Raw genomic sequence first — 27853 nt, 5'->3', positions numbered from 1 at the left:
GAGGGGGGGGGGAGTATCGACGTACTTTGGGTCCGATCCATATTTGCGTGACGATCCGTCGCCTGTATTTAAATCTAAGCAGTTTAAATGTCATACCTAAAATGTGATAATTTGAAAAAATGTTAGTTGAACACTCGGTAGTTGAAATGTCGCCTAGTTGAAAAAACATGGATTCGTTTTGGATGAGAGCCGAAAATTACTAATAAGACAGTCCTGGAAAATTCCAGCTTCTTTGCACAGGAATGAGACTGCTACCACTCGAAAGAGGTTTGCATGCTGATTTCAATTCCGTAGGCCAAAAATCATAAAATGACTGAGTTTCTGAGAAAAAAAATGTTGAACTCCTTAAAATGGTCCAAAATCATTTTTTCCAAAATTTAATTAAAAAATAACGCCTGTCTCAAATGAGCTGAGAAAAAAAGCAACGAAAAGATCCGAAGTTTTAGTTCTAGATGAAGCAGAATAGTTTCAATCAAAAACAGAAAAATATTCATAATAACTTCTGCATTTTTCCACTAAAATTGCATTTATTTTTCGAATGAATGTTATGGAGACAATAGCCTGAAGTTGTAGTCCATTCACTAGCTACCATTTGGTGTACATTTTTGGGGTTACTGGTGGACTTGATGTTTTTTGATGGCTTTTGGGGCTTGGCATCTAAATTTGAAGGTCATTTCGACGAGAACCGATGCAAATATTAGGGGTATAACTTAATCTTTCCCTTTTTGCTCCCGAGTGGAAGCCTTGTAGTCGATGATTTTTACGATCTCGTAATTTTGCTTGGAAATGATGTAGAATGTTATTATGAAACGTAAAAATATGATGTTTTTAGAAAATGTATGTGTGTATGTCGGAATGTGTATGCCGATTTTTCGGAAATTTTTTATAAATTCCCCCGAAAAAAGTACTAAAGTGTCAGCTAAAAATCTAAAATTTTGTCGGATATTTGGTATTATTTTGGAGCAGTTGTGGGCGCAAGTTCAGCTTAATCGGCCAAGTAGTTTCCGAGATATAGCAATTTCTCAAAAATCTTTTTTCCCTAATATCTCATAAACTACGTGATTGAATTGAAGTTTGTAGACGGGAAAGTATTCCTTCCGATAATATCTAACGAATCAAATGAAAATATTCCTACGTAACCACGGTCAGCTTAGTAATAATCGTCATTTTTCATTTTTACTAGGAAATCGCTGTGGAAAGGATAACTCGCTGAAAATTCAAGATAGGAAGTTGAAATTTGGTAGGATTGTATTATTTATGAGCTGAATTGGATAAATGGTTTAAACCACTAGAAGATATTCAACTTTTTGTGAAAAACTGTTATGCTTAATATCTTCTAAACTACTGAGCCGATTCACTTTTTTTCTCAAAATATTTGTCACGATTTCTTCTATGAAGATCAATCAAAATATGTATACCCACCCATACAATGTTTTCGAGATATCAGCGTTTTTCCAATTTTTTCATTTTAAAGTTGATGTGGTGTGCATAATACGCGTCAAGCTTGGTGTAGACATCTGAGATTCTGGGTACTAATTTGTATTATGAGCCCACAGTTATGTTTAAAATTTTGTGTCAATAGATTCAGTACATCCGGGCATAGAGCAATTTATCCAAAAATCTTTTTTTCTAAAAATTACACATCGTCTTTTTATCAATGATTTTCGTCTCTGTATGACTTAAAAAGTCATAACAACAATTTATGGTATTTTGTATTTGATGAAATGTCAGAGCTATGACAGAGGTAGCCTTCGATATGGTCTATTTTTTTTAAGAAGTGTAAATTTTCTACTATTTTTATTATCAAAAGTACGGTCATTAGTTAATCTTGTGTTTCATGGCAATATAATGTGAATACTTTTGCCTAATTTCGATTGGATTAATATTTTATTTCATGAGATGAGTCTAATTTGTACGTGTTCGAAGAATCAGATCTTTTGGGGAAAATACGTTCCAAGAGAAAGACGTTTCTTCTTCTTCTACTCGATAGAGTTATATATTTAAATTTATGAGAGAGGCAAGCACCATGGGTAAGACGTTTATAGGATGTCTTGATTAATTTATTTTAATTCTAAGAAGTCAATTCGAGACGTAAATTCAGCCGGATTCCGTCCCTCTTTTCAAATCTCATTAATTCTCAGCTATTCAAGGCAAAATACATGTTTATGTTCCGTACTATGCGTGTCTGTAGAAGAATATATTGTAAAGTATAGGTCCATTTAAATGAATAATAACTTGATTAACGATTTTGGGGCGAAATGGATAGCAAAAAAAAATTACAAATAGTGACAGGATGCGTCCGTGGAATAGAAAATCCGCGTATGAAAAAAGTAATACAAAAAAGTACACCGCTCGACTTTGCGTAGTCTACGACTCTCGCTAAAAACATCACACCACTCGCCTATATCCTCCCAATTTATACACTTGTAACGTAAGATACTATTTCGGCCTTGTGATAGAAATAGCCATTTTCTCAATATCTCAGCAAGAAAGGAACTGAATTGAATTTTTTTTACGTCCAGATATTCATCATGATAATATGTATAAAATCAAATAAAAATATTGTCATGCTACTATGAACGGTTTGGTAATAATCAGGATTATTCATTTTTATGAAGAAATCATCGTGCGCACGATAATTTTCGAGAAAAAAATTAAGAAGTTGAAATTTGGTAAAATTGTAGCTCTGATGACATTACAGGATGAAATTGTATAGCTTTGACAAAATCAGAGGTCGGTGTGGTTTATTCCCCTTACCAATATGAATAGCTTTCTGAATAGTTATCACCTGCGAAATTGTACGCATCCGTTCGGAAGCTTATTACCAATGGAATTGGGAGAAAAAAAAAGTAAATGTCACATGGCTTCTGCCAAAAAGGCTTACAACCCTGCTTGTTTTTCATCGAGTGCAGTGTCTTATTTACAATTTGAATATTTATGCGCCCGTTAGCGATTTTGAAGAGTGGAGTTACTGTTTTTAATACGTTATATGTCATGTCTGGGAGAGCTATATAGCTTCATACAATAGGATTAGGTGTGTGAATATGACTCCGCCCTTTCCCAACCGATGTCGTTTTCAGTATTGCTTACGAGCACTAATGAATGGCAACACTTGCATTCGATAGTACTTTATGTCAGCTGTCAAACGCACTACGTGACATTTTTTTGAAATGTAAGCAACAAGAGTTTTTACCTCCGTAAGAATGTCAGTTTTCGTTCAAAGTAAACATCATTCGCGGGAATTGTTATTACTCTATTATATGGCAAAGAAAAGTGTAGCGGAAACTCATCGTTTGCTTGTGGAGATTTACGGTGAGCATGCTCCATCTAATACAACTTGCAAGGAATGGTTTCGACGATTTCAAAATGATCATTTTGGCACTGAGGAGAGAGAACATGGATAACCACCAAAAAAATGTGAACATGCTGAATTGGAGGCATTCTTGGCAGAGGATTCTTGCCAAACTCAATCCGAATTGGCTGCAGCTAGTGTTTCCCGATCCAGTATCCATGCTTACTTGTATTGATATTGTTTGTTCTGATATTCGATACTTTGTATCGATATTTGCGCATCGCGATATTGGGTGTATCGATATTTCTGGGTTGGGATCGGTATTTTCTCAGAGACAAGTAATGAAAAAAAAAATTAATCTAAAAAATATTCATAACAGATTTAAAGACCAGGGAGGTCACAAGAATAAGATGATTCATCGGGGTCAAAATATCAGAAGGGACAAAAGGATCACAAGAGGATGGTCAAATTTCAAGAGGGTCAAACATCACGAGGGTCGAACGTCACGAAGCTCACAAGGGGATGATCAAATTTCACGAAGGTTAAAAGTCACAAGGGTCATATTGAGACGATCAAGTTTCACACGGATCAAAAGTCACAACAGTCACAAGGGGATGATCAAGGTTCACAAGCGTCAAACGTGACGAGCGAGACAAGGGGTCGATCGAATTTCACGAGGGTCAAACAGCACGAGGATCACAAGGGGATGGTCAAATTTCACAAGGGTCATAAGGGGATAATCAAATTTCACGAGGGGCAAATTTTCACGAGGGCCACAAGGGGACGGTCAAATATCACGGCAGTTAATCGGCATAAGGGGACGGTCAATTTTCATAAGGGTCAAACTGGGAGGGTCACAAGGGCACGATCAAATTTTACGAGTCAGACGGTACGAATATCACAGGGAGATCGCCAATTTTTGAACTTTCCAGGGTCCGAAATGATTCCGAGAAAAATTCAATAAACTTGAATAATGAACACCATTATCCTTCCTAAAAAAAGTTGGAGATTGTTCCATGTGATTCTCAAAGATCGTTAATGCGTCGTATTTCCTTGTGACTCTTGTGATCCTTTGCTCCTCGCTCCTTTGACGTTGGACCTTCGTGGAAAACGACCATTGGAACCTTCAAACGTCATAACATTTCATTATTCCTTTGTGACTCTCGTGACGTTTGACCCTCGTGAAATTTGACCATCCCCGTATGACTCTTGTGTCGGTTGACCCTCGTGAAATTTGACTATCTTCTTGTGACCCCTGTGTCGGGTCACTCTCATGGAGTTTGATCGTCTCTTTGTGATCCTCGTGCCGTTTCTATCCCGTGAAATTTGACCATCCCCATGAGACCCGCGTGACGTTTAACACTTGTAAAATTCGACCACACTCTTGTGACCCCTATGAGGTTTGACTCTTGTGAAGTTTGACCATCCCCGTGTGACTCTCGTGCTGTTTGACTCTCGTGAAATTTGACCATCTCCTTTTGACTCGTGACGTTTAACTTTCGTGAAATTTGACCATCCCCTTGTGATCGTCGTAAAATTTGACCATTCCCATATGACCCTCGTGTCGGTTGACTGGTGAAATTTAATCGTCTCCCTTGTGGCTTTCGTAGAGTTTGACCCTTGTGAAATTTGATCATTCCCTAGTGACTCTCATGACGTTCCACCCTCGAATGAAGAAAATAATAATTCTACGCAAAATGTAATATGAATGACACTGAATATTCATAACTTATCTCAATGTTTCCTCACGTAATTTAATTGACAAATTTGATTGAAAGTGGCGGAATCTACAGAATGGTCTGTACCAAATTGTAAACAATACTGGGATATCCACACGTGAAAGAATCTGAATATTTAAGGTCTTCTAAGGCGACATTCTTTAACTTTAATTTTTTTTTATTTGCCATTGTCATCCAGAATTTTTCAAAAGATCGATGTTACGAGTATCGATATTTCCCAAGGCGATTTTTTGCGGTATCGATACCAAGCAATCTGCTTCGATATGATACTGAGTATCGACCTTTTTTGGGTATCGGGAAACACTAGCTGCAGCATTAAATGTTGAACGATCAACTGTTATAAAGTGTTTAAAAACAATGGGAATGGTTAAAAAAGTTGATAACTGGGTTCCATATGAATTGAAAGAAAGAGACATGGAACGTCGAAAAACAATTTGCGAAATGCTACTTCAAAGACAGCAAAGAAAAGGATTTTTGCATCGAATAGTCACAGCAGATGAAAAATGGATATATCATGAGAATCCTAAACGCGAAAAATCTTATGTGAAGCCAGGTGAACCCGGTCTATCCCAGCCAAAAAGAAATATTCACAGTGCCAAGGGTATGCTCTGCATTTGGTGGAATCAGAGAGGTGCTGTATATTATGAGTTACTCGAACCCTCTCAAACTATTAATGGAGAAGTTTACCGACGACAACTAATGCGTTTGAAGTGAGCCATAGAAGAAAAACAACCAGAATGGGTGAATAGGGACAGTAAATTAATTCTTCAACATGACAATGCCAAACCGCATACCGCCCAAGTTGTGAAAAAATATTTAGATGGACAGGCCTGGGAAGTGCTACTCCACCTACCATATTCGTCAGACACAGCTCCTTCGGATTACCACTTATTCCGAACACTGCAGTCAGATCTCACGGGAAAACGGTTCACTTCATACGAAAGTATCAAAATTTGGCTTGATAATTGGATCAGCTCAAAAGAGCAGGATTTCTTCAGGCAAGGAATACGTAAATTACCTGAAAGATGGGCGAAGGTTGTAGCTGCAGTTGGAGCATACTTTCAATAAACTTTTCTTCAATTTTCTAAACAAGCAAATGTGTTTTATTTGAACAAAAACGGGCGGAGTTATATTCACACACCCAATCCCAATATGATGGATTGTTACCGGGGGAGAGGATAAGGAGCATATTACAAAAGTCCGAGTCGAAAGAGGAGAGAGTAGTGTGGGGAGGTTTATAAAAGGCGTAAAGTTTGAATGTGTGAATGGAGTTGGTGATTTAAAAGCCTATTGATTCTATTAGCCTGCTCGAGATATTTTGTGTTTCGATCTGTTCATATGTAATGTTTTTTTATGAAAGCCACTAGAAGCCACTAGAAGTTGTATTCCCTGTCTTTTCTGATAACAAAAAATCCAGGTAATCTAGGTTCACGGGTGTCATCGAGTTTCAAGTGAGTTTCAGCACATACCAATATGTCGATGGCTTGAATGAGTGTATCTAGCTCTGGTCGGCGGCGATCGAAGGCGCGGCAGTTCCAGTAGAGGATCTTCAGATTTCTCTGTGAGACTCGGGAACCAGCAGTATGTCGGGGGTTAGTCAATTGGCTCCCAGGGTCTTTGTGATGGTCGTTATAGGATATTGAAACGGATGTTGCAGCCATTTTTACTGATTTTCCGCCTGGAGTCGCGCTCAGGTCTACATGGTCGAATCGAGGGTCGCTTTGTCGCGATTCTTGAGGTCCTTTTATCGTCTGGCGTGTTCCTGCTCCAGGAACTTGACTATCTTGGGGACTCGTTTCTTAAGGGTTTTGCTGGGGTGTTTTCCATTCACGTACTCAATCATGATTGATACTCCCTGCAGATCGTCAGTGATCTTGAGAGTATTACCTGTAGCGTCGGAGGGTTTCTTCGTGATCTCAAGGAATTCTCGTAGTTGATTCATTGATACTGGAAAATCTTCAGTTTTGTTATAGATAAGAGATTCGACTAAGTCCCAGATATCATATATCCTAAGACTTTTAAGAGACTCTTGGGAAGCCTTAGGAGAACTGGAAATTCTGAACTTCTTTGCTGGATTCCGGAGATTTTTCTTTTCAGTGCTTGAGTTCGACTCGGTGTCCGACTGAGATTCTTCCTCTTCATCATCTCCATCCTGATCAACCAATTTCGCCATTGCCCGAGTAGAAATTTTAGTCAGGTCTTGATCAGACACTGATCAGGTTACCTTATCAGATTCTGATCAGGTTACCTTATCAGATTCTGATCAGGTATGTAACGCTATAATTTTGGATTTTCCACTAGGGTTTAGCCTACCTTCATTAGCCATTAATTAAAGTCAATTTTTTGAGAGACAAAATTATTAATTTTCTAGCCGGGAATCGAACCCGGGACCTTCCAATGTCGCGTTGGGTGCTCTTACCATCTGAACTACTAGGACACTTACGAATTTCACTCTCAAATTGAATCATACCCGAGTGGAAATTTTAGTCAGGTCTTGATCAGGCACTGATCAGGTTACATTATCATTATCAACGCTATAATTTTGCATTTTTCACTAGGGTGAATCAGAAGATGGGATTGAGAAGGACGTCTTCAGCGGGGGTGAAAATGGGAGTTGGAATGCATGAGGTGTTGGGATAGAGTTTATGTTGTCCATTTCGGTAGGATTAGGAATTGTGGGACTACTGAAATCTTCAGTGATCGTGGAATCAGTGATATCTTATAGGAGCGTTAAAGTTGGGGGAAGAGANGGGGGGGGGGGGGGGGGTGTAGCGCCTCGCTACATTCTAACACGCGAACACTGGCTAACGACGAGCACATGCATTTGCCGTCTCACTCGCACCTTCAGTGCGACGCGTATTCTTTTCTGATTCGTCAAATCGTAAGGATATTCGGCAGCCTCGCTGACACCTTTCCGTGTTAATATAAGTTAGTCCAAGAGTACAGCTCGTATCGAACACGGGATCGGATCATATTATTTTCTCTTCACCTTTGTATTAAAATTGACGCGGATAATAAATCTCTAATTATTAGTTTAATTGCATTCGTTAGAGGATTGTTACCTTCCCGACTACACCGCAATCCCTACAGGGGGGATTCCTTGTTTCGGAAGATTTAATCAGTGCGGGAGAAGGAGCTTCAGGGGAGAGAGTCTGCTGTAGAGATTGTACATTCTGCTGGGATGCGGTTGCTTTAGATGGACAATCTTTGGCGATATGCCCTTCTTGGTTGCATTCGAAGCAGGCAGAAGAATCCACTCTGATGAAAATTGTAACGGTTTTTCCAAGAACATGAATCTGCATTCGTTTTGACAATTTGTCAACGTCTTCTGGAGCGATGTATGTCTGTCTCTTGAGATACTTAATGTGTTCTAATCTCTCGTCCTTGAATCGTGATTTCATCATTGAAATCGGAGTTGTGATTTTAATTCCATGTTTACTACGTAGCTCCTCTTCCAAGGAGCTATTTTCTACCTGGGGGAACACTCGGCTGAAAACAATTTTTTTATTTCGGGTGACGTAGGGGCGAATTTGTACAATTTGGTGGCCTACAATGGTGTGCTTCTTGGAATTGATAATTTCATCCGCTGTGCGTACACTGTCCAGCCAGACAATGATACGAACATTGGCAATACTGTCTGTGTAAACGATTTTCGATGGGTCGACGATTCCAGCACGTGTGAGAATGTCTGCTTCAGGTTGTGCATTTCTATTTCTCTCCAAAACGATAGCTTGTTCGAATAGTGGTCCGCTGGAAGCTTGGACCTTGGATACGTAAGAGGGTATCGTTGATTTTTGGGGTGTCACTGATGTAGAGGTTTCTACACTTCAGGGATCCATTTCTAGTCGGTCCTCTCCAATCGGACCCACTAGTAACTGCAACTAATGCGAGGAAATCGTCCTCTTATTCTTATTAATATACCAATTTATCACTAAGTACCGTAAAAGTAAAAAATGTCAAGACATTATGTGATATAACTTCAAACGCGGAGAGAACTTATCAGTCACGTCTGCTCGCTACGGTGGCTCGAGTGAAACTCCCAGCAGCAATAAACTAGTTGCGCAACTAGTTGAGCCAACAGTACGCTCAGGATCGTGTTCAGCGTATGGATAGTAAGTGCATGGACTGCCCATGTTATTACTTGATGGCCTATATCTCTGTAAAGAATGGAGATAGAACAAAAAAATAAGATTAAATCTATGCGTTTTTGATTCTGAATGGAAGCATGGTATTCGTCGGATCTTAACATTCTCTAATTTTGCCTGGAACTAATCTAGAATGGTACGAATCGTGAAGAAATGATGTCCGGGTCTGAAAGTTTGGTTTTTGGGTTCCCTCTTTTTAGAAAATATGATGTTGATACGGGCAAATTCATTGATATGAACATAAAATTTTGATCCATACTAGGTACTATTAAGTTCAAGTATAATGCACAATTTCAGCCCGATCGGTCCAGTAGTTTCTAAGATATTCAATTTTTTGTATAAAGCAATGTTTGAAATCCTGCCTAAATTGTGGGTTTGTCAAGGACTCTTTTTATTACGTGACCTAATTCGGGTCAAGTCGTAACTCATCGAAAACAGCCGAAATATATAATTTTTGTTCGTCTTACGGGCTGTCACTCATCGTCCGTCTTGGACAAAAAAGTCTCTCATCGCCTGTCAAAGGCACAATAAGTCACTCATCGCCTTTCGAAGTCAGAACAAGTCTCTCATCGCAGGCATAATACGTGGTTACTCATCGTCCATAATAAGTACATTCATCGACACTCAACACGAGAAGTAATTCACCGAAAGTCATCCCGGTTAATATGACGGAATTATCCAAAAATTGTCGAGTAAAATCATCTTGTAAATCATCGAGACAGTTTATCGTTTATATAATAGAATCATCGAATCAGCTATCACTTCTACAGTAAACTCAACATGTTATTCAACTAGTCAAATCAAGGAAAAATCATCGGTGATTTAGTGAACATTATCAGTGAAAATTAACATTGTAAATTCACCAGTGCTTCAATGAACATTATCAGACAATTATCGATACTAAAATCAAATTGTACTTCAACAGTTTGTTTATTTATTTGTGCAGTCCATCTAAATTATTGTAAATAAATTGACTTGGCTCAAGTCTAAATCACCAATTTAATTTGTAAACAAATTCGCCCCGTACTTGTCTTACAAACACGTTCATTCCTGCCGTCGCCCCGGGAATCAACGAAGCTCAACAGATTTTTAACATTGGTCCTTCGAGCCGGATGGGACGGAGGTCAAGAGTGAAAGTGGATTTCAGGGCTAGTGATAATCAACATATTCATTAATTAATAGTGACAATCATTGCGTGTGTTAGATAGACGCTCTGTGTGCCACGAGGCAATTCAGGGCTCACAAGACATCGCACACGGACATCATTTGGAATCAAATTCCGCAGAGGATTAGTGTTGTGGTTTCATCGAAGTGTTTGGTTACATCGTCTTCTGCTATCAGTTCTTTGATCGTCTACACTCGGCGGATTTCGACACTCATCAGATTCTTGCATTACCAATCCGTCCGACGTATCGATAATGAGCCTCACCGGCGTGAGTCGAGGATTCATCTCCACTCCCTATACTAGTCTTATGTGTATCGAAACTCAACGTGTGAGTATTGCTCTTTCCCTCAATCTAATTGCGTACATAGAAATTCATCACAGCCGACGAGCTGATAGGAACATCAACGACGATAAAAGAGGGAAAGCTTCAACAGCAATTCACCAGGATTTGAAAATCCCCTCGATTGAACCACATCACAGCGTCATCAAATTACCATCAAATCTCATCAACACACAGCAACTCAAGAATTCGGAGAATTATCGGAAGATTCAACGCTTGAAAAAATCATCAGAGAAATTCACCATCACCTTACGATGGTAAAGTCAACCTCTGCATACTCTCCACCGCTTATCATCCCTTATAACATCAACATAAATAAATTCATCGTGTAAAAGTGGGCTCATCTATAGGTCGTTGTTCAACTCAGGGAAGACCAGGAAGTCCAGGACGTTCTTAAGGCCGATAAAATTCGGAGAAAATGATCAAAACTTGGACTTTGGAAAAATTACCGCCGAAATGGAGAGTATCGACCTTACAAGGGTAAATTGAACTTCATCCTAGTTATCACTGATCATCAACTTTTGGAAAGTCAACATGGATAATTTAATTGAAAGGAAGTGGTATCAGGGATCACCCACATGGTTTAAATATCGGAGCACGAATCATTCTCTACTCATCGCTCGAGAAGATCATCAACGAGATGTCGCCGCATTATCGAGCGACATTCAATGCAGTGGATCACCACCACCGAGCCTGGGAACGCCGGGAACAACTGGATGGAGGGATAAAGTATCACTTTTCTTTATCAATTTTGACCAACGATAGCGCCTTCATCCATTGTTTCTTTCCCGAGGCAAATATCATCACGGAGCATCATCTGCGAAAATTATCATCGAGAGAATTTCCGGCTTTGTCAGGGCCATGTACATCAGCACTGGGCATGGAGATTTCAACCAGAATTTCTAACTGTAAGGTCATCAATCGACCTTTAACATCGGTGAAATTCAACAATCGATTCTCATCATACGGCTCTCATCTCTGGCAAGTAAATGCAATCTGATTTTGAGAAAATTATCGTCAAAGAACTTCATCAATCGATCTTCAACATCGAAGAACTTCAGCGGTCGATAATCATTATCGAAGCACTTCAAACATAGATCTGTATCGTCGAAGAACTATTGATTCAACGTTGAGAATTTCAACAATGGATTTTCACCTTCCGACTTCGATCAAGAGTATTCTGTAGTTTCATGGGGCTTCAACTCCGAAGACAACATCAGTCGTCAACTCAACAGGTCCCGCAACTCTTCACTTCTGACTCCATACTCATCGTCACCAACACAGAGAAAATGATCGGAGCCCAGATCAACCAAATTGATGATTTTCAACTACTCAATCATAAGTTATCGTATATCGACCAACGAAATTGATCAACAATATCATTATCGTAGCATCATCTAAGATATCTTACCAGCTGATCATTGACAAATGTCATCGCCTCAATAAGCAGTATTGGAAATCATCGAGAAATGCAAGGTACTTCACACCTACAAGTAATCGGAACTCAATCTAAAACCATCATCAATGAATTAAATCATCTCTGCACGGTGTATGGCAATGTTTGCCAAAAACCGAGTTTTTACTTATCAACTATAAACGATGTGTAATTGAAAATATCATCGAATAAATCAACACCAGTAGAATTCCGAGAATCAACAGTGAAGGTCAAACTTCCACACTGTCAATGTCACTTGAAAATCTTCACTATCAATCAAGGAAACGAACATCAGCGATCACACATCTCATCCAAAATATTCAGATCTGCTCATCAGGCTAGTCATCGAGAGATAGAAAACTGAACAAGAAGCTGTGAACTTTGAAGGTCATAGGGACAAGGCCGTGTCCTTGGAGCACAGTAAAGCTCGACCAATCACCAAAAGGGATCATCAGGGAAAAGTTTTGGTAATTCACCTCATGAAAAAATTTCACGGGGCTCTCGTTCATCGTCGCAAGCCTCGACCATACCATCATATCGATTGTTGACGTATCGAACTTCATCTCGGTCACTGCAGCTCATCTCTGTATTTCAATATTCAATTCAAATTTACGGCTATCACCCCTACGCTGCAGATCTAGAGAATTATCTCTAGTAAATTTCATCAGAGGTAAATTTCATCACACGTAGATTAACGACCACTCGTCGAAAATTATCGAGCCTCAACAAAATGCGGAAGTACTTATCTACTAGGTCAAACCTACGCTAGATCACGCCAGAGTGGAGATCAAGATCCTCAAATCGGAGGAATACTGCGTGCGAATGTTAGATCAACTCCATCATGGACCCAGCAGGACAATCATCAGGGCATCGTGCCTAGCCACTCCGTAATCAGCAATATTTATTGAATAATCAGCAGAAATTCCTACATATGAGATAGACTTTCGAGACAGTTTATTGTGTATATAGTAGAGTCATCGAATCAGCTATCATTTCTACAGTAAATTCAACATCTTATTTGAATAGTCAAATCAAGGAAAAATCATCAGTGATTTAATGAACATTATCAATGGAAATTAACAGTGTAAATTCACCAGTGCTTCAACGAACGTTATCAGACAATTATCAAAGACAATTATCGATACTAAAATTCAACTTGTACTTCAACAGTTCGTTTATTTATTTGTGCAGTCCTTCCAAATTATTGTAAATAAATTGACTTGGCTCAAGCCTAAATCACTCTTGTAATTTGTGAACGAATTCGCCCTATACTTGCCTGACAAACAAGTTCATTCCTGCACTTTCCCCTTCCGTCGCCACCCTGGGAATCAACGAAGGTCAACAGATTTTTAACAAACTACATTGATCAATATCTCAAAAAGGACTTGACCGATTATATTTTTTTAAAATACTCGTCTCGATGTCCTTTATCTAGGTCAATCAAAATACATATACTAGGATGACTCATGTAAAAAAAATTGAATTTCATAACTTTCGTGTTTGATAAGGATAACCAATGGCATGGAAAGTACATCTGAATTTTTTCAAATTTTTTGAAGCATTTTTCAAGGTTCCGCCATGTAGGTTTATTTCGTATAGAATTTTACACGCGTCATAAAGATCGAATGTGTCAATAATTTTTTTAAGACTCAATTATTACATCCCTCCGTGTTTCCACTCCGTGAACCGTTCAGAGGGAGGTTTCAGAACAATTAATTTTTGTCTCAACAGAAAACTTATTATTTATCAAAATGAAAATCCTCATTTCTACTCAATTCAGTGATTTTTAGACGCCTCTAGCACGCTTGGTAACTGGCCGTTTTTCATCCAGATTCGGTTGATGGATTATAAAACTATCTGACAATAATTCAAAGAAAAAAATTTTGTTCCCCACCAATTGAATTCCGAAAAAAATGTGGAAGATAATTCCTAAATTTTCCAATAAAGACAGGTGTCCGGCTCATGCGGTGCTTTTAGAACGGCCGTAAATGCAGAAATTGAGCCTAGGCAAAAAATTTTACCTGCCGAATTAACCTGCGCTGGTAAGGGACTGAACTGGCATTATAGTGCTGCAAGCAGCCCGATTTGCGTTCACATAGTGATCGTTGACGTACTAGGGGCTAATTTTTTCTTAATCGATAGATATTTACACGTAGATTAAACTTTGCTAATGATTGTTTGCATTTGAGGTGGTGCGCATATAAGAAAAACAATAATAAAAAGCCTCTAAAAAGACCTTTTTCGCCCATTGTGAGAAAATGGTCAACTTTTTACAATTTTTGACAAATTTTACAAATTTTACAAATTTTAAAAGTTCTTCAAAATGCTTTTTTGACGCTCTCAATGAGTTGTACATTTTTTGTTTTTGCTTTTTTCTGCTTTTTTTTGTCTAGAGACGTCCTGAACAAGTTGTAACGTGGTCAAATTTTTGTTGGGACAAAAATGAACATTACCTCGCCCTTTTCCCTGGGTAAAGTCAGAAAACTGAAACTCGATAATTGTGGGCGCCAGTTGTTCTTTGTCCCGACGGAAACAACAAATCGAAATTAGGTCGAAGCGGAAAAATACAACAAAAACCCAAGAATCAAAAACCCAAAAAAACTTGAACTTAAGGGGTCAAGGGAAAGGTGACAGGGTGCTCGCGCTGTTCAGGGGGTTGGTTGTGGAGAGAGGCGTAGGTCGAGGTAGAAACAGGTTATCGGGCTCTTATTTTCAAAAAAGGAAACACGAAAGCTGAATTTTAATGCTGAAATGTAAATAGCTATATTGTTCGTAATTTTACAGAAAAGATGTCCCAAATTCACCGCAAAAGAAATCAACACTAAATAATCCATATAATACTGAACTCAATAAAAAAGAACAAATCTTTCCTTAAGAGAGAGAAATACAAGATTTAAACAAGGACAATAAAAGAATGCACAATTGACTCGATAAATTTTGAGTAGATAAAGAATCAGAAATAAACCCAAAATCAAATTAATTCTCTAAACTTCTATCCCTATAAGGATGACGGAAAACGCGACGGTAGACGCAAGGAAAATAATACCGGAAAACTGAAAACACGGTAACTAGGCCAAGATCGGCATAAAAAATTATCCCTGCCAAATGAATTAATTTTGATCTAATCCCGAGTTTAGTGCAAGTAATAAACCCGAAAGGAATCCGAATGAGGCGCGATGTAGCGCAATATACGTATCGGATTGTGCTCGCATTCCTAACACAATAAATTGGGATTCGCTTTAACGAAAGCATACGCAGTCAATACTCCAAATGTCGAATACGCCAAATACCGCACTCTATACTCAACGGTAGTTGACCTTGAGTCCCTAACGGCCGGAACGGCACAAAATTCCTACATCTGATTTCACTAAGACGACATAAACACTCCAATACTTGGAAAACCATTGGAAAAAGCACAATTAATCCTGAAAACCAAGGCTCGAGAACGAATGGTGTAACTAGCAGAAAAAAATACAACTTAAGGAGTCGCAAATCCAAAGAAAACTAGGCGTAACTGTACCCAAATGGAATCGAAAGTCAAAGCCGAAGTATTAAACTCTAATGATATAACCAGCATAATTTTCGAAGAAATAATACAGAATGACTCTAGATGATACGCAAATCGAAAACCTGTCGGCTAACTAATACAATAATTGTTGGCACAATACGGCAAAGAAACACATTAATTTCTCAAAACGAGATAAGTCGCATAAGCGAAAGCTTCAGAAACAGCAGCAACGGCATAGGCTCACTATGAGCATTGGTCAGAGGCAAGGGTGAGCACGAGGCTAGTCATCGGTTGACAACTCGCAACGGACTCTCTTTTAACGCGAAAACTTCTGAATTTATAGCTTTCCGAAAGGTGTGAAATGGACAGAGACCGAAAGCCGAATGCGTATGATAGAACAAGAACACTATACCCATCACGTGATGACACGTAGGGAGAGATCGCAGATTATGACATAGCAACTGTCCAGCGCTGAGCGTAGAGAAAAGGAATAATAATAATAATAAAACGAGCACGCAAACTCGATAATTCGTAGACGTGTGATTAACGAATAATCTAACTAAACTCAAATATTGTACGGGATTTTCCAGCAGTTATTCGGCCAGATAAATTATTTTAACCATCATTTTCTCTCTGAAGCTGTATTCTCTAGGATTCTTGGGGTAGAGATGGTAAATTAATGGGGTAGAAATGGATAAACTAATCACTAAGCGAAAACGCAGAACATTCAATTATCACGATACATCATGAAACATTATCCCTAAACATAAATGGCCTTGGGAATTCACACGCGTATAACGGGCATCATTGGTCGTGTGACCTTCCACCGAAATCTCATAACTGACCTATCTCTTCCCAATTAACACATCTGTTGAGCGGCAGTATTTCAACTGAACCTAAACGTTTCTTCAAAGTATCAAATAAGTGACAACCCTCAAACAATAATCGTGCAGCTCGTTAATATCTCGGCCTATATCGCGAAAAGCGTATCGGTCCCGTATAGTTAAATTTATGAAATCCCTAACGCACGATTGGCACAAAAAAAGAAATACTATTAAAGCTTACTAAAATTAAACAAAAATTCACTAGAACAGACCTACAAAATCTAAAATTATAAATTACCTAAAATCAACGGAAATCACGGAAACGCGATCGGGTCAACCCTGACTCTACGGACGCTTAAATTACTCAACGTTAATTATCTTTTTTTTAAATTTAATAGAACTAAGACTCTGGATCTTTCTCTGACTCACGAATATGAAGATTCTTTCTGTTTTTTCTGGACGGCACAAGGAATTTCCCAGAATTCATTACAAAGTAATTTCAATTAGTTTATAAATGTTATTAAAAATGAAAGTATTAGTGGCTGTTTTTCCTACTGATTGGTAGCTTTTATGATTTAGATGAAATTTTCTATATAGTTTTCATGTTTTCGGATGATGCATTCATGAAAAAACGATAATAAAAGAGGAAAACCTACTATGATGACTGTAGTGCGTCAGTATATCGCTTCAGGCGGCAGAAGGGGGCAAGGAAAGTCCACGATAATGTCAGGTAGTGGTGGAAGAGGGGATTCCATTCATTAGGCCAGAAAAATTGTTCTTTTCATGTATCAAATTTGTAATAACTTCTTTTTCTTTGGTTTTTTNGGTGTCACAAGTCTTCTGTCGAATAGGGTCGGTCGCCTGCTTGTTTTTTACTCTTTGATTATTTTTGATATATTGAGAATTTTATATCTCTCATATATTTGAAATAAATGTCAACTACATTTGTAACAAAGAAGGCATTAGACAAATCCAACTTAATCCGAAGGAATCCTAGGAGTGTTTATTCAATACAGAAGGTCAATTATACTTATTTCCTTCAACTCTATCTTATATCATTATTTTTCGATCCATTTCAATTAATTTCGTTCATTTTCCTTCAGTTTGAAAAGATATTTTGTCCATGAGGACTATCCAATTTTCAAAATATCGAGAATAATTAAAGACGAAAAGAATACAAAAAAAACAAAGAAGACGAAGTTTTTAACAAATGGCTACATGAAATGTTGAAGAATTATTTGGCTGATCTAATGAATGGAATCTTCCCTTCCACCACTCCTTGACATTAGTGCGAGTTTGCTTTACCCCCATTCTGCCGACTGTAGCGTTACTGACGACCCCGTTATCACAGGTTTCCGTTTTGTATTATCATTCTTTTATGAATGCATCATCCAAAACCATGAAAACTATTCACAAAATTTCATTTAAATGCTACAAACTATCAGTCGGTAAGACAAAAGTCACAAGTACTTTCATTTTTTAATAATATTTATAAACTAATTGAAATTACTAGCTCAGGACGTGATTAAACAAGAAAACAAATAAGATAAAAAACGTAGAACTCTTTGAGAACTTGAAAAATAAATTTTATATAAAATTGAAAAAAAATTGACCATTTTCTCACAAATCAGTAAAAAAGGCCTTTTCAAAGGTCATTTTAATGTGTTTTTCTTAGATGCGCTCCACTCGAAATGGAAAAAACCACTGGGAAAATTGGATCTGCGGATCAATATCAATCGTTTAAACAAAATTAGCTACTAGTACGTTAACAATGGTTTTCTGCTTTTCCAAAGCCTTTTCCGGGGATTGTTTGCAACTGTAAGAGACATTTTACTTGGGTGACACACCCGAACCCTCACTGGGAGCCATACTTACTACCTGACACGGGCGTATCATTGAGAATATTTAAATTCTACCCAAGTTTTATGACCTTTACTGCCAGTAGGTCGAAAATTTTAGTCAAACTTTGAACGCACGGCGCAACCATCAAAATGCATTTTAAAAATATGAAAAAATTCGCAGGGGTATTTTATCATCTGAAAAATCATTTGTTGAGGCGAAATCGGAAATATTCAGGAATCCCCGTAAAATGGGCCACCCTAATATATACCCGTTCATACAAAGTTTTCGAAATATTGCCGATTTTTCATTTTTTCCCTAAATTCATTGTACGCGCGATAACTTGACAAGAAATTGAGATAAAAGCTTGAAATTTGGTATCACTGTAGCTCCCATAATATCAAACGTTGGTATTTTCGCTGAGCGATAGCGNTATGTTAAAATTTCTAAAAATAAACCCCCAAAACAGCCATTCTGCACATACATACGTACAGACGCAACCTCAAAAACATCATTTTTTCACGTTTCATGACATTCTAGATCATTTGCAATGAAAATTAGAAAATCGAAAAATCGACCAAAAATAATGCTTCTCTTCGGAAGCNTGAGGCGAAATCGGAAATATTCAGGAATCCCCGTAAAATGGGCCACCCTAATATATACCCGTTCATACAAAGTTTTCGAAATATTGCCGATTTTTCATTTTTTCCCTAAATTCATTGTACGCGCGATAACTTGACAAGAAATTGAGATAAAAGCTTGAAATTTGGTATCACTGTAGCTCCCATAATATCAAACGTTGGTATTTTCGCTGAGCGATAGCGTTCCAGTAGTTTCAGAAATATTCAACTTTTTCTATAAAACTATATTGGTCAATATCTCAAAAACTACTCATTTCATCCTTGTATGCACGATAACTTGAGAAACAAGCAGGCGACCGACCCTATTCGACAGAAGACTTGTGACACCACACTGTTATNATACCAAATTTCAAATCGATATTAACATTTTTTATCGAGTTATCGCGCGCACAACGTTTTTCACAAAAAAACCGATTAACGGCAATATTCCTAGACTCAGCAGTGATTGGTCTATGTATTATGAATGATTCAGGTAGAGATCATCGAGACGAATATTTTGAAAAAAAAAAGTTGAAATCGGTGCATTTATTGAGGAGATATAGCTGAAAAACGAAATTTAAACAATTGGCAATATCTCAGGAACTACTGGACCGATTGAGCCCAAATGGAGCCACAAAGTGGGGCTTATTCATAGCTATCATCAGTAAAAATTTCAAGTTTTTATCTGCGAATTTCACCGTATTTATGTTAAAATTTCTAAAAATAAACCCCCAAAACAGCCATTCTGCACATACATACGTACAGACGCAACCTCAAAAACATCATTTTTTCACGTTTCATGACATTCTAGATCATTTGCAATGAAAATTAGAAAATCGAAAAATCGACCAAAAGTAATGCTTCCCTTCGGAAGCAAAAATGAAGATAACAAATTGAGATTAGGTATGATTATAGCTCTTATAATATTGAAGGTTGGTATTTTGGATCGGCGCAATCGGATCAGAAATTTCGGAGATATTTAATGTTTCGTATAAATCTATTTCATTAAAAGCTTGCATATTTTCCTGTAGACACCCATGTAGCATGTGGTTACAGTTGTATGCCTGTCCGAAGGAGAAGGAATTGCTACGGATCCAATCAGGAGCTGACTACCAATAGAATTGGTGGAAATAAAAGAAAGAAAGAAACTAATGATGTAAAACGTAACGGTCACAGGCCTTTTGTCGGATAGACTCGAACCCTTGCTTATTTATGAGGGAACAACTTGAATGCGAAATATTTTTTCATATCTCGAACCATTTAGTGGCAAAACTGCAATAAACAAAAACGTTCCTGGTAATTTGCCTTCTCATGGAGCACAAGAGCGTTAATATCTCGTCAATGGTTAACTGCAGGGGAAAAACTCAAATAACTAATAATATGTAAAATTTTATAACAAACATTTCTCATTTGATGTATTTTTTTCTGTTTCCATTGAGTTACCCGATAGACGCATCGGAACGCGACGAGATCTCGCGCAAGTGCTAACCCGCCGCCTACCACCGATAACTTTTGATCTATCATAGTTGAAGAAAACCTTATAGAATAAAAAATGTGTATTTTTACAGATCAAACATCTTTTATTTTTTGAAACTTTTTCCCCTATTTATAACCATTTCCGTCATATGATCTCATAAAAAATTTAATTGTTAATAACTTTTGTTTCTATCAGTTCTCGTCGAAACGACTTTCAAATTCGGATTCAACGCTCCAAAAACCATCAAACAATATCAAGTCGACCAGTAACCCCAAAAATGTACACCAAATGGTAAATAGCGAATGGACTATTGGGGCTGCAAGTCGGTGCTGACCCAAAAACGCAAATTGAGCATTCTCACGGTTTTTAGAAACTAACATAGCCATGCTGCTGTCATTGACGGTTTCCAATACAATCAGACAGTTTCTGGACGGAAACTGGACTTAAGTGTCACCATGAGACTGCTTAGGTAAGGCAGTCCATGCTTATGAAAACTGAAATTCTTTTAGTTTCGCGAACTAAATAATATATGAAATATTACTTGCTTGTAAATAAAATAATCGATATACAGACTAGTTCCCTACGTCACAAATTTTAAAAAAGTTTACGCACAATTCAAAAGAAAATTTTTTGTCATGAAAATCGGATTTTCAAAGTTTGCTGAATTTTGTCCTCGTGAATTCATATTAGCTGGTAAAAATGGAACTCATTCGGTCTGCGTTTATGAAATTCATCAAAATGTTAAATTGAAATTGCTAGGGATAAAGGACTTTGAATTACCGGATTCATTTGATGACTAGGCATGTCCGAAAAATTACTAAAAATTTTTAAGTGTAACGATGTGTGAGAATGCAACTCCATCATGCCACCTTGGTGAATGCTCTGAACGTCCCGCTAACTTTTGCATAAAAAATCTTTTTAGAAGAGTATTTGTGACGTAAATTCCATTGACTCAGTGGCATACATGGCTTGGACTACATCGGGTTGATCTGAATTAATTCGACGAATTGCGGATACTGATTCTTTCATAACTCATTTGTATAACGATTTGAAATATGTGAAACCGGGCGATCTCGTCATTGTTTGCGACTTTATTGAAAATTACCGATTCCTTATTCAAGATGCTGTTCCGGGCTATCACTGGGCAAAAGATCAAGTAACTATTCAGCCGCTAGTTGTATATTACTGCAATGATGCTCAATAGAAACACGATAGTTTTGTAGTTATTTCCGAATCCTCTAAAAAAATTATTTTGAAAAGAAAATATTCCGTTAAAAAACTTTGCCATTTCCCTGATGGTACCAGTTCCCAATATGAAAATAGAAAAAAAATTTATTAACCTGGTTTACCATCAAGCGGAATTTGGTGTCGATGATGAATGGCATTTCTTTGCAACGTTTCACGGTAATTCACCTCGTGATGGGATTAGTGGTACGTTTAAGAGAGCCGCAGCTATAAATATCGTATGAAACTGCCAAAGAATCGATTGATTCCATTCCAACCATTTTTTGTACAAATAAAGATCATGCACTGGAAGAGCAAGCGTTGAAAATTCGATTGGAAAATCAAATCAAATGGGTGAACCCATTGTTGGCACTCGTCAATTTTATTATTTTATACTCATAGTCTCAAATGTAGAATTCATTTCCTGGACGATGAATTCGAAATTCGAAATATTGTAAAATGACTTACAAAAACATGCCACTTTGTTGAATATACCTACAGAATTTTGTGCCATTTTTGTTTTCAATAGGTTAATCTTCGGAATGAATCCACTGCAATCCTTCGATTTTCACATTCTCTAATTTTAATTGGAAATCATGTATTTTTATTTATTTATAACTGCTCTTCAGGGACAACGCGCTATGGCATTGGGGATACACGTGACACATAAATAGAATAGAAAAAATAAACAGTAATAATCAGGTAAAAACCGACGTCGGTGGCCGAGTGGATTAGACGCAAGTCTAGTGTGTGAAAGGTTGTGAGTTCGATTCCCCGTGGAACCGAATTTTTCAACGGAAGGCCCCGGCGAGCGGGAGGTTGCTAATAGAGGAACCGCCTGTACCGGCATGGGTTTTCTGTGGTTTCCCCATGCTATTTCTATGTTCTATAGGAGTGCGAATGCGGTACAGTGTAGAATCCACAGCCGCATGCATAGGGTTGGATAGAGTGCCGAATGGGACCCAAAAAGGGACTCCGAGGCCGCAAAAAAAAAAAATCAGGTAAAAAATCATACCGGTAATAGCGAGATTAAGAATGATGTAGAAATGTCTGAAACGTAAAAATAGAAAGTTTGGCCGTGTCGGTATGTGACCACGTCCACCGCTGTTTCCGGTGGTCAATTTGTAGATAATTGTGTAATTAAGTGGCTAAAGTAATTCCTAAAAATGTTGTCAGATTCTAGGTCTTAATGAGGACTAACTCTGTGCAAAATTTCAACCCGATCGATTCAATAGTTTTGGAGAAAAAACGATTCGTTTTTAAATCGTTTTCCGCAAATATCTTCAAAACTAGCCACCCGATTTTTATTCTTTCATTTTCCAAATATTTGTTTCGATGCCTCCTATTTGAATTAATCAACAGATCTACATCCGTTTATACAAAGTTTTCGAGATATTCCCGTTTATCCGTTTTTTCATAAAAGAAAAAGATCTTAAACACTCTAGCTTGTGCAAAAATCGAGATATCAACTTTAAATTGGGGCAGAAACTTTCTCTCACGATAACAATATTTCGTATTGGAAATGGGTTCAATCGTATCAACAGTTTCGGAGATATTCGACTTTTTTGTGAAAATCTTCTACAGGGTGACAAATGGGAATTGATGAAAATTAAACTACCATAGTTTCGTTGATTGATGTAAGAAAGGAAGGACCATCATGTTCGTATACACAATAGACTATACAAATTTATTTGCAATTAGTTAGAGTTGCATTTAACTTTTTTTAAAATAAAAATCACTACCCAAATCAAATCAGTTGGATGATTTTTGAAATATTTTTCTACACGGTGAAAGAATTTATTAAACACATTCGAGGGCATATGACTAATGGTAAATATAATACTCTCGAAGTGTCCTCGTGACTTGTTCAATTTTAGCTTGAGAAATATTAGAAACACCCTTCTGGATAGCCCTTATCAGAGCCTCTTTTGTCTGAAGATTGTCCGCGTAACAGAAGTCTTTGAGATAACCCCACAAGAAGAAATCACACGGGTTCAAATCCGGTGAGTATTGGTGGCCATTCCATGCCTGCTCGGGTGAAGCGAGGATACCCTTAAGCCAATGATGCGATCACCGTATACTTTGTGCAATGCAGAAAACACATCATTAGTTCGATGAGGTGTTGCACCATCTTACATAAAATAGGAATCTTTCACCAAAGCTTTTTTCTTAGCCAATGGAAAAAATTTGGTTTCCAACATCTCTCGGTAATTCTCCCCTGTAAGCGGTTTTGCTACTGATGAATGTGGGTTTTCACTTCCTAAAATCGATAATGTTGTTTATTCACGGAGCCATTAAGGTAGAAATGAGCTTCATCCGTGAAAATAATTAGATTGGCTTCGATTTCAGCATTTTCAAACATTTGCGTCAAAACTTTGTTGAATTCAAGTTGTTTCCTTATAGCAGCTTGCGTAAGCAATTGGTGGGAAGTGATTTTATAAGGATGAAATTTGAAGAAATGTTTAATTATCAAACGTAGGGTCTCTCGGTTCAATTCTAACTTCGCAGCCACCCTACGTATTGAATCAGTTGGATAATTTTTGAAATATTTTTCTACCTTGTCCACTACTTCTTCCGTCGTTACTGTATAAGATGGGCGCGGAAGATCATGGCGACGATCCTGTAAGGTACCATAGTTGACAAAATTATCAATTACCCTACAAAAAAGAACACATTGCCTCAAAAAATTTATTGGGGACTAAAAATTTATTGGAAACTAACCTAAAAAAAAATCTTACAGGAGAACTAAAAAATTCCTCCCGTTTGAGAGTGGTTTCACTCCTAATTCTGTGACTACCAAACTTACTACGAAAGCTTCTATACGCATTTGTGTAATTTTCTCCTCGGGAATAATAGCACTCAATGAGATACATTTTTTCTTCGACAATAACCTCACTCATTTTGGAGAATATGAACTAGAGTGGAGTGAGTGACCCCGGAGTGTCCCAACAGAATTTTCCAGACTCCAAGTTTTAACTTACAACAGCCGAATCCCTGGTGACAAAGAATGTATGAAAAAATAGCAGAAGGAAAAAATAGCCGATGTGTAGTAACACGCGTCGTGTGTGGTAGACGACAAAATGACCGTTCATTTTTGGTCCTTTTTTCCGCCTACCCCGAAAATGACCGATGATTTTGTCGCCTACTACGCACAACACGTGTTACACCCATCGGCTATTTTTTCCGCCTACCGGTGACAAAGTGGAGAAGAAAATATGTGGAAAAAGTTTTCCCTTATTCCAATTTGCCAGCCTGTATATTCATACCATTGTTGGGCACCATTTAGTGTCATGTTTGTTTTGGCTTTAGATCTTCGAACTCTGTACTATAAGATATAAATATTTTCGGAGTTATTTGAGACTAACATGGACGATACAAACAAAACCAATTATAATTACCATTAGAAACCACAAAGTCTAAAGTGTGGTGCGAGCCATGTCGTCAAGTTGAATACCTGTTGAAATATTATCAATGAGAATCGAGACGACGAAAAACGACATAATGCGAACAAATTCCCGAAGAAAATTCATAACACAAAATCCTCAAAAAATATAATCAGATATACATTTTAAAAATAATATTGAAATTCAATTCAATTTTAACCAAACACGTACACTACTATAAAAGGCTGTAAAGTAGGATACCATGACGTTCAGCAATGGGGTAACAAATTTTAAATGACTCAATATATATTTCATTCTTTTTAGGATATCGATGGCCACTCCTTGCTTCTTATGAAACGTTCAGACGTTCTCATTGGCCTGGACCTTCTCCTCGGACCAGCCCTGAAAATCTACAGACATGTGCTCAAGCTGCAAATGCGTCGTGATGATCCTCGTTTCTACTGGCTATAATGAAACGTTTTAGAACTTTATTAATCCCTTAAAAATTTCCCACTGGGCGCTCAATTGACCAATTCCTATTGATTCGCGTCAATTCAAAGAAATTATTCAATTTCCTCAGTCTTCAACGAACTTGATTGATGGCGTAATAAGAGGAAACAAAACCAGTCAATTTCTCATAACGGACTGGATATAGAATTCTCCCAATAATCGGTGATTTGAAGAAAGTATATCAATTTTTCTTTGTTAACCACGAAAAATCTGTTAATTTCCCAGAAAATTGTAGATTTCAAAACCAAGAACTCATGGATTTTTTTGTCTTGTCTTGTCAAGAGTTAAATAGAGAACCCTTGTGCTCATCTAGTATTATGGCAACACTAATAAAATCATTTGTTTCCGAAATATATGTATTATTAATAAGAAATGCAACTTTTTAATACTTCGGAGTTTTACATTTAAGGGACTCTCCGTCAACTCAAATCCTCTTTTTCATCGACATTCTTAAAAGTTCTAAAAAAAATTTGAGGTTGTTTTTGTGCTTGAAAAATTTTTCCCTGGGTTTTTTTTTCGGTGAGTGCCAGACATGGATAATTCTGGATTGATATTGATTTCAACAGTTTGGAATGCTTCAGTAACATTTTTATCGATATTTCCATACCTAAAATTTGTATTTTTCTCCAGCTCTTTAGATTAAAAAATCTGAGAATTTACATATTCTCAGATTTTTAAATAAATTTTTAACCAGTTTTGTCAGGAAAAAGTGAAAAAATTCCATTAACTTCGCACTTTCTTGACTTCTGGTACCTTCAATTTTCATGAAAAAAAAAATTGCATAATCCCCATATGTATTGTAACATGATAAAAATCATGTACTGTTCCTCGCCTGAACTGACCGCGGATCATGGGGGGAAAATTAGTATCTTACCCCAGCGAGGAGTCGGATCACCCAGGGCCACAATTGTCATTTTATTTTATTTACCTTCTTTCCATCATTTTCTCGAACTCTGTCGATCGCGCTCACCGTGGGTTACGTGAGCTTCGCGGCGAGGGGGGTAGAGCGGAGCATCGGGAAGGGCTACAAGACGGCGCTATAGCTGAGGAGCAGCACACCGACGAGCACGCACACACCAAGTCTAGTGACGCGGCACTCTGTAGCCTTCAGCTATCCCATGAGTCTATTTTACTATGAGTATTACTAATTGATCATTATTACTAATTTCTTTTTCTTTGTGGAAAACTAGTCTTAACTCATTTATTATGTCGATCTTCCCCAATAACTTTTCGTGTCGTGGCTCTCGCATCGTCGTCGCTTACGGGTGATCCTCGCGTCTTAGCGTCTCCCACGCATCTCTAAGATTATTATTATTATTTATTTTATTTAGTTAGTATCACTAAGTTAATTACATTTTTTTTGGTTTGTATAGCGTCTTTGCTCGCGGGAGTCCTCTCCCGTACGTGTACAAAATCCTACGTTGACTCTCGTGTGGACGAGTAAAAGATCATACTTAATTCATGGATTTGTTATACCCCAAATAATATTATGAAATTCCTCTGCTGATTCGGATAACATAAAGTGACGAAAGTGGTACGCGTTATGCGAAACAAAACGGTGGAATGAGGTAATATAAAATAACGTCGAATACTCGTGAATTAAACTTCACGTATAAACGACGAATGTGGATAACTGGGGCGCAGCGTCAGCATTTTGCGCCCCGACGCCTGGCCTTCGCGCGCGCTGGGAGATGTCACCCGATGCAGGTGTGCGACGAAGAACAACGACCCGATGCAATCGAATTACATAGGTGCATAAAAGACTGGTGAATTCGTTGCCTCGGGGCCAGTTACTCGATGAGTCTTGAATTACCTTTTTATACTTATACTCGCCTGATACCTTCAGTATCAATCCGAGTACTTATTTGTTTAATAAATGGTAAACTAATGACACAAGTTCAATTTTCAATAAAGATAATTATTTCTACCGTCTAATCGCGTGTAATCAATCCCTACATCGAACCCAACCGCTCGGGTCCATAACATATTTGGTGGCAGCGTAATTTTGGGAAGACGGAGGCCTGATCAACCACTGTCTACTTATACAGTGATAGAGAACGAGACATTATCTGAGGAATTGGACTACTTGGGGTAGTCTGGCCAACACGTGTAACAACTCTTTTCATCGCGGAAGCGAGAAGATTACCTTTGAGGTAAGCAAGCCGAAGATTTTTTTCATGGACCTTTCATCGAGGGGCGAGAAGATGATCATTGTGTTAGCAACGGAAACCTACCCTACTACCTTCGAGTAAAAAAGGGATAGTACAGTGGAAAACCTACCCTACTACCTTCGAGTAAAGAAAGGATAGTACAGTGGAAAACCTACCCTATTACATACGAGTAAAAAAAAGG

At 37.8% G+C, this 27853-nt stretch overlaps 1 protein-coding gene across 4 annotated transcripts in view; it reads left to right on the top strand.

Annotated features, from left to right (window-relative positions):
• LOC107040840 overlaps window positions 1-25852 on the top strand; it is a 235035-nt gene extending 209183 nt beyond the window's left edge. For all 4 annotated transcript variants that reach the window (XM_015261102.1, XM_015261103.1, XM_015261104.1 and 1 more), the window contains one exon: window positions 25316-25852. In XM_015261102.1, the coding sequence (XP_015116588.1) occupies window positions 25316-25462 (147 nt within the window). In that variant the 3' untranslated portion in view covers window positions 25463-25852. The remainder of the gene's footprint in view (window positions 1-25315) is intronic.
• Window positions 25853-27853: the final 2001 nt, after the last annotated feature.

This window comes from Diachasma alloeum, unplaced genomic scaffold, assembly GCF_001412515.2.
Source record: "Diachasma alloeum isolate Michigan unplaced genomic scaffold, Dall2.0 Dall_scaffold_00345, whole genome shotgun sequence".
Lineage (NCBI taxonomy): Eukaryota > Metazoa > Arthropoda > Insecta > Hymenoptera > Braconidae > Diachasma > Diachasma alloeum.
Note: the sequence above shows the minus strand (reverse complement) of the source record. Positions and strands in the feature narration are given on the sequence as shown.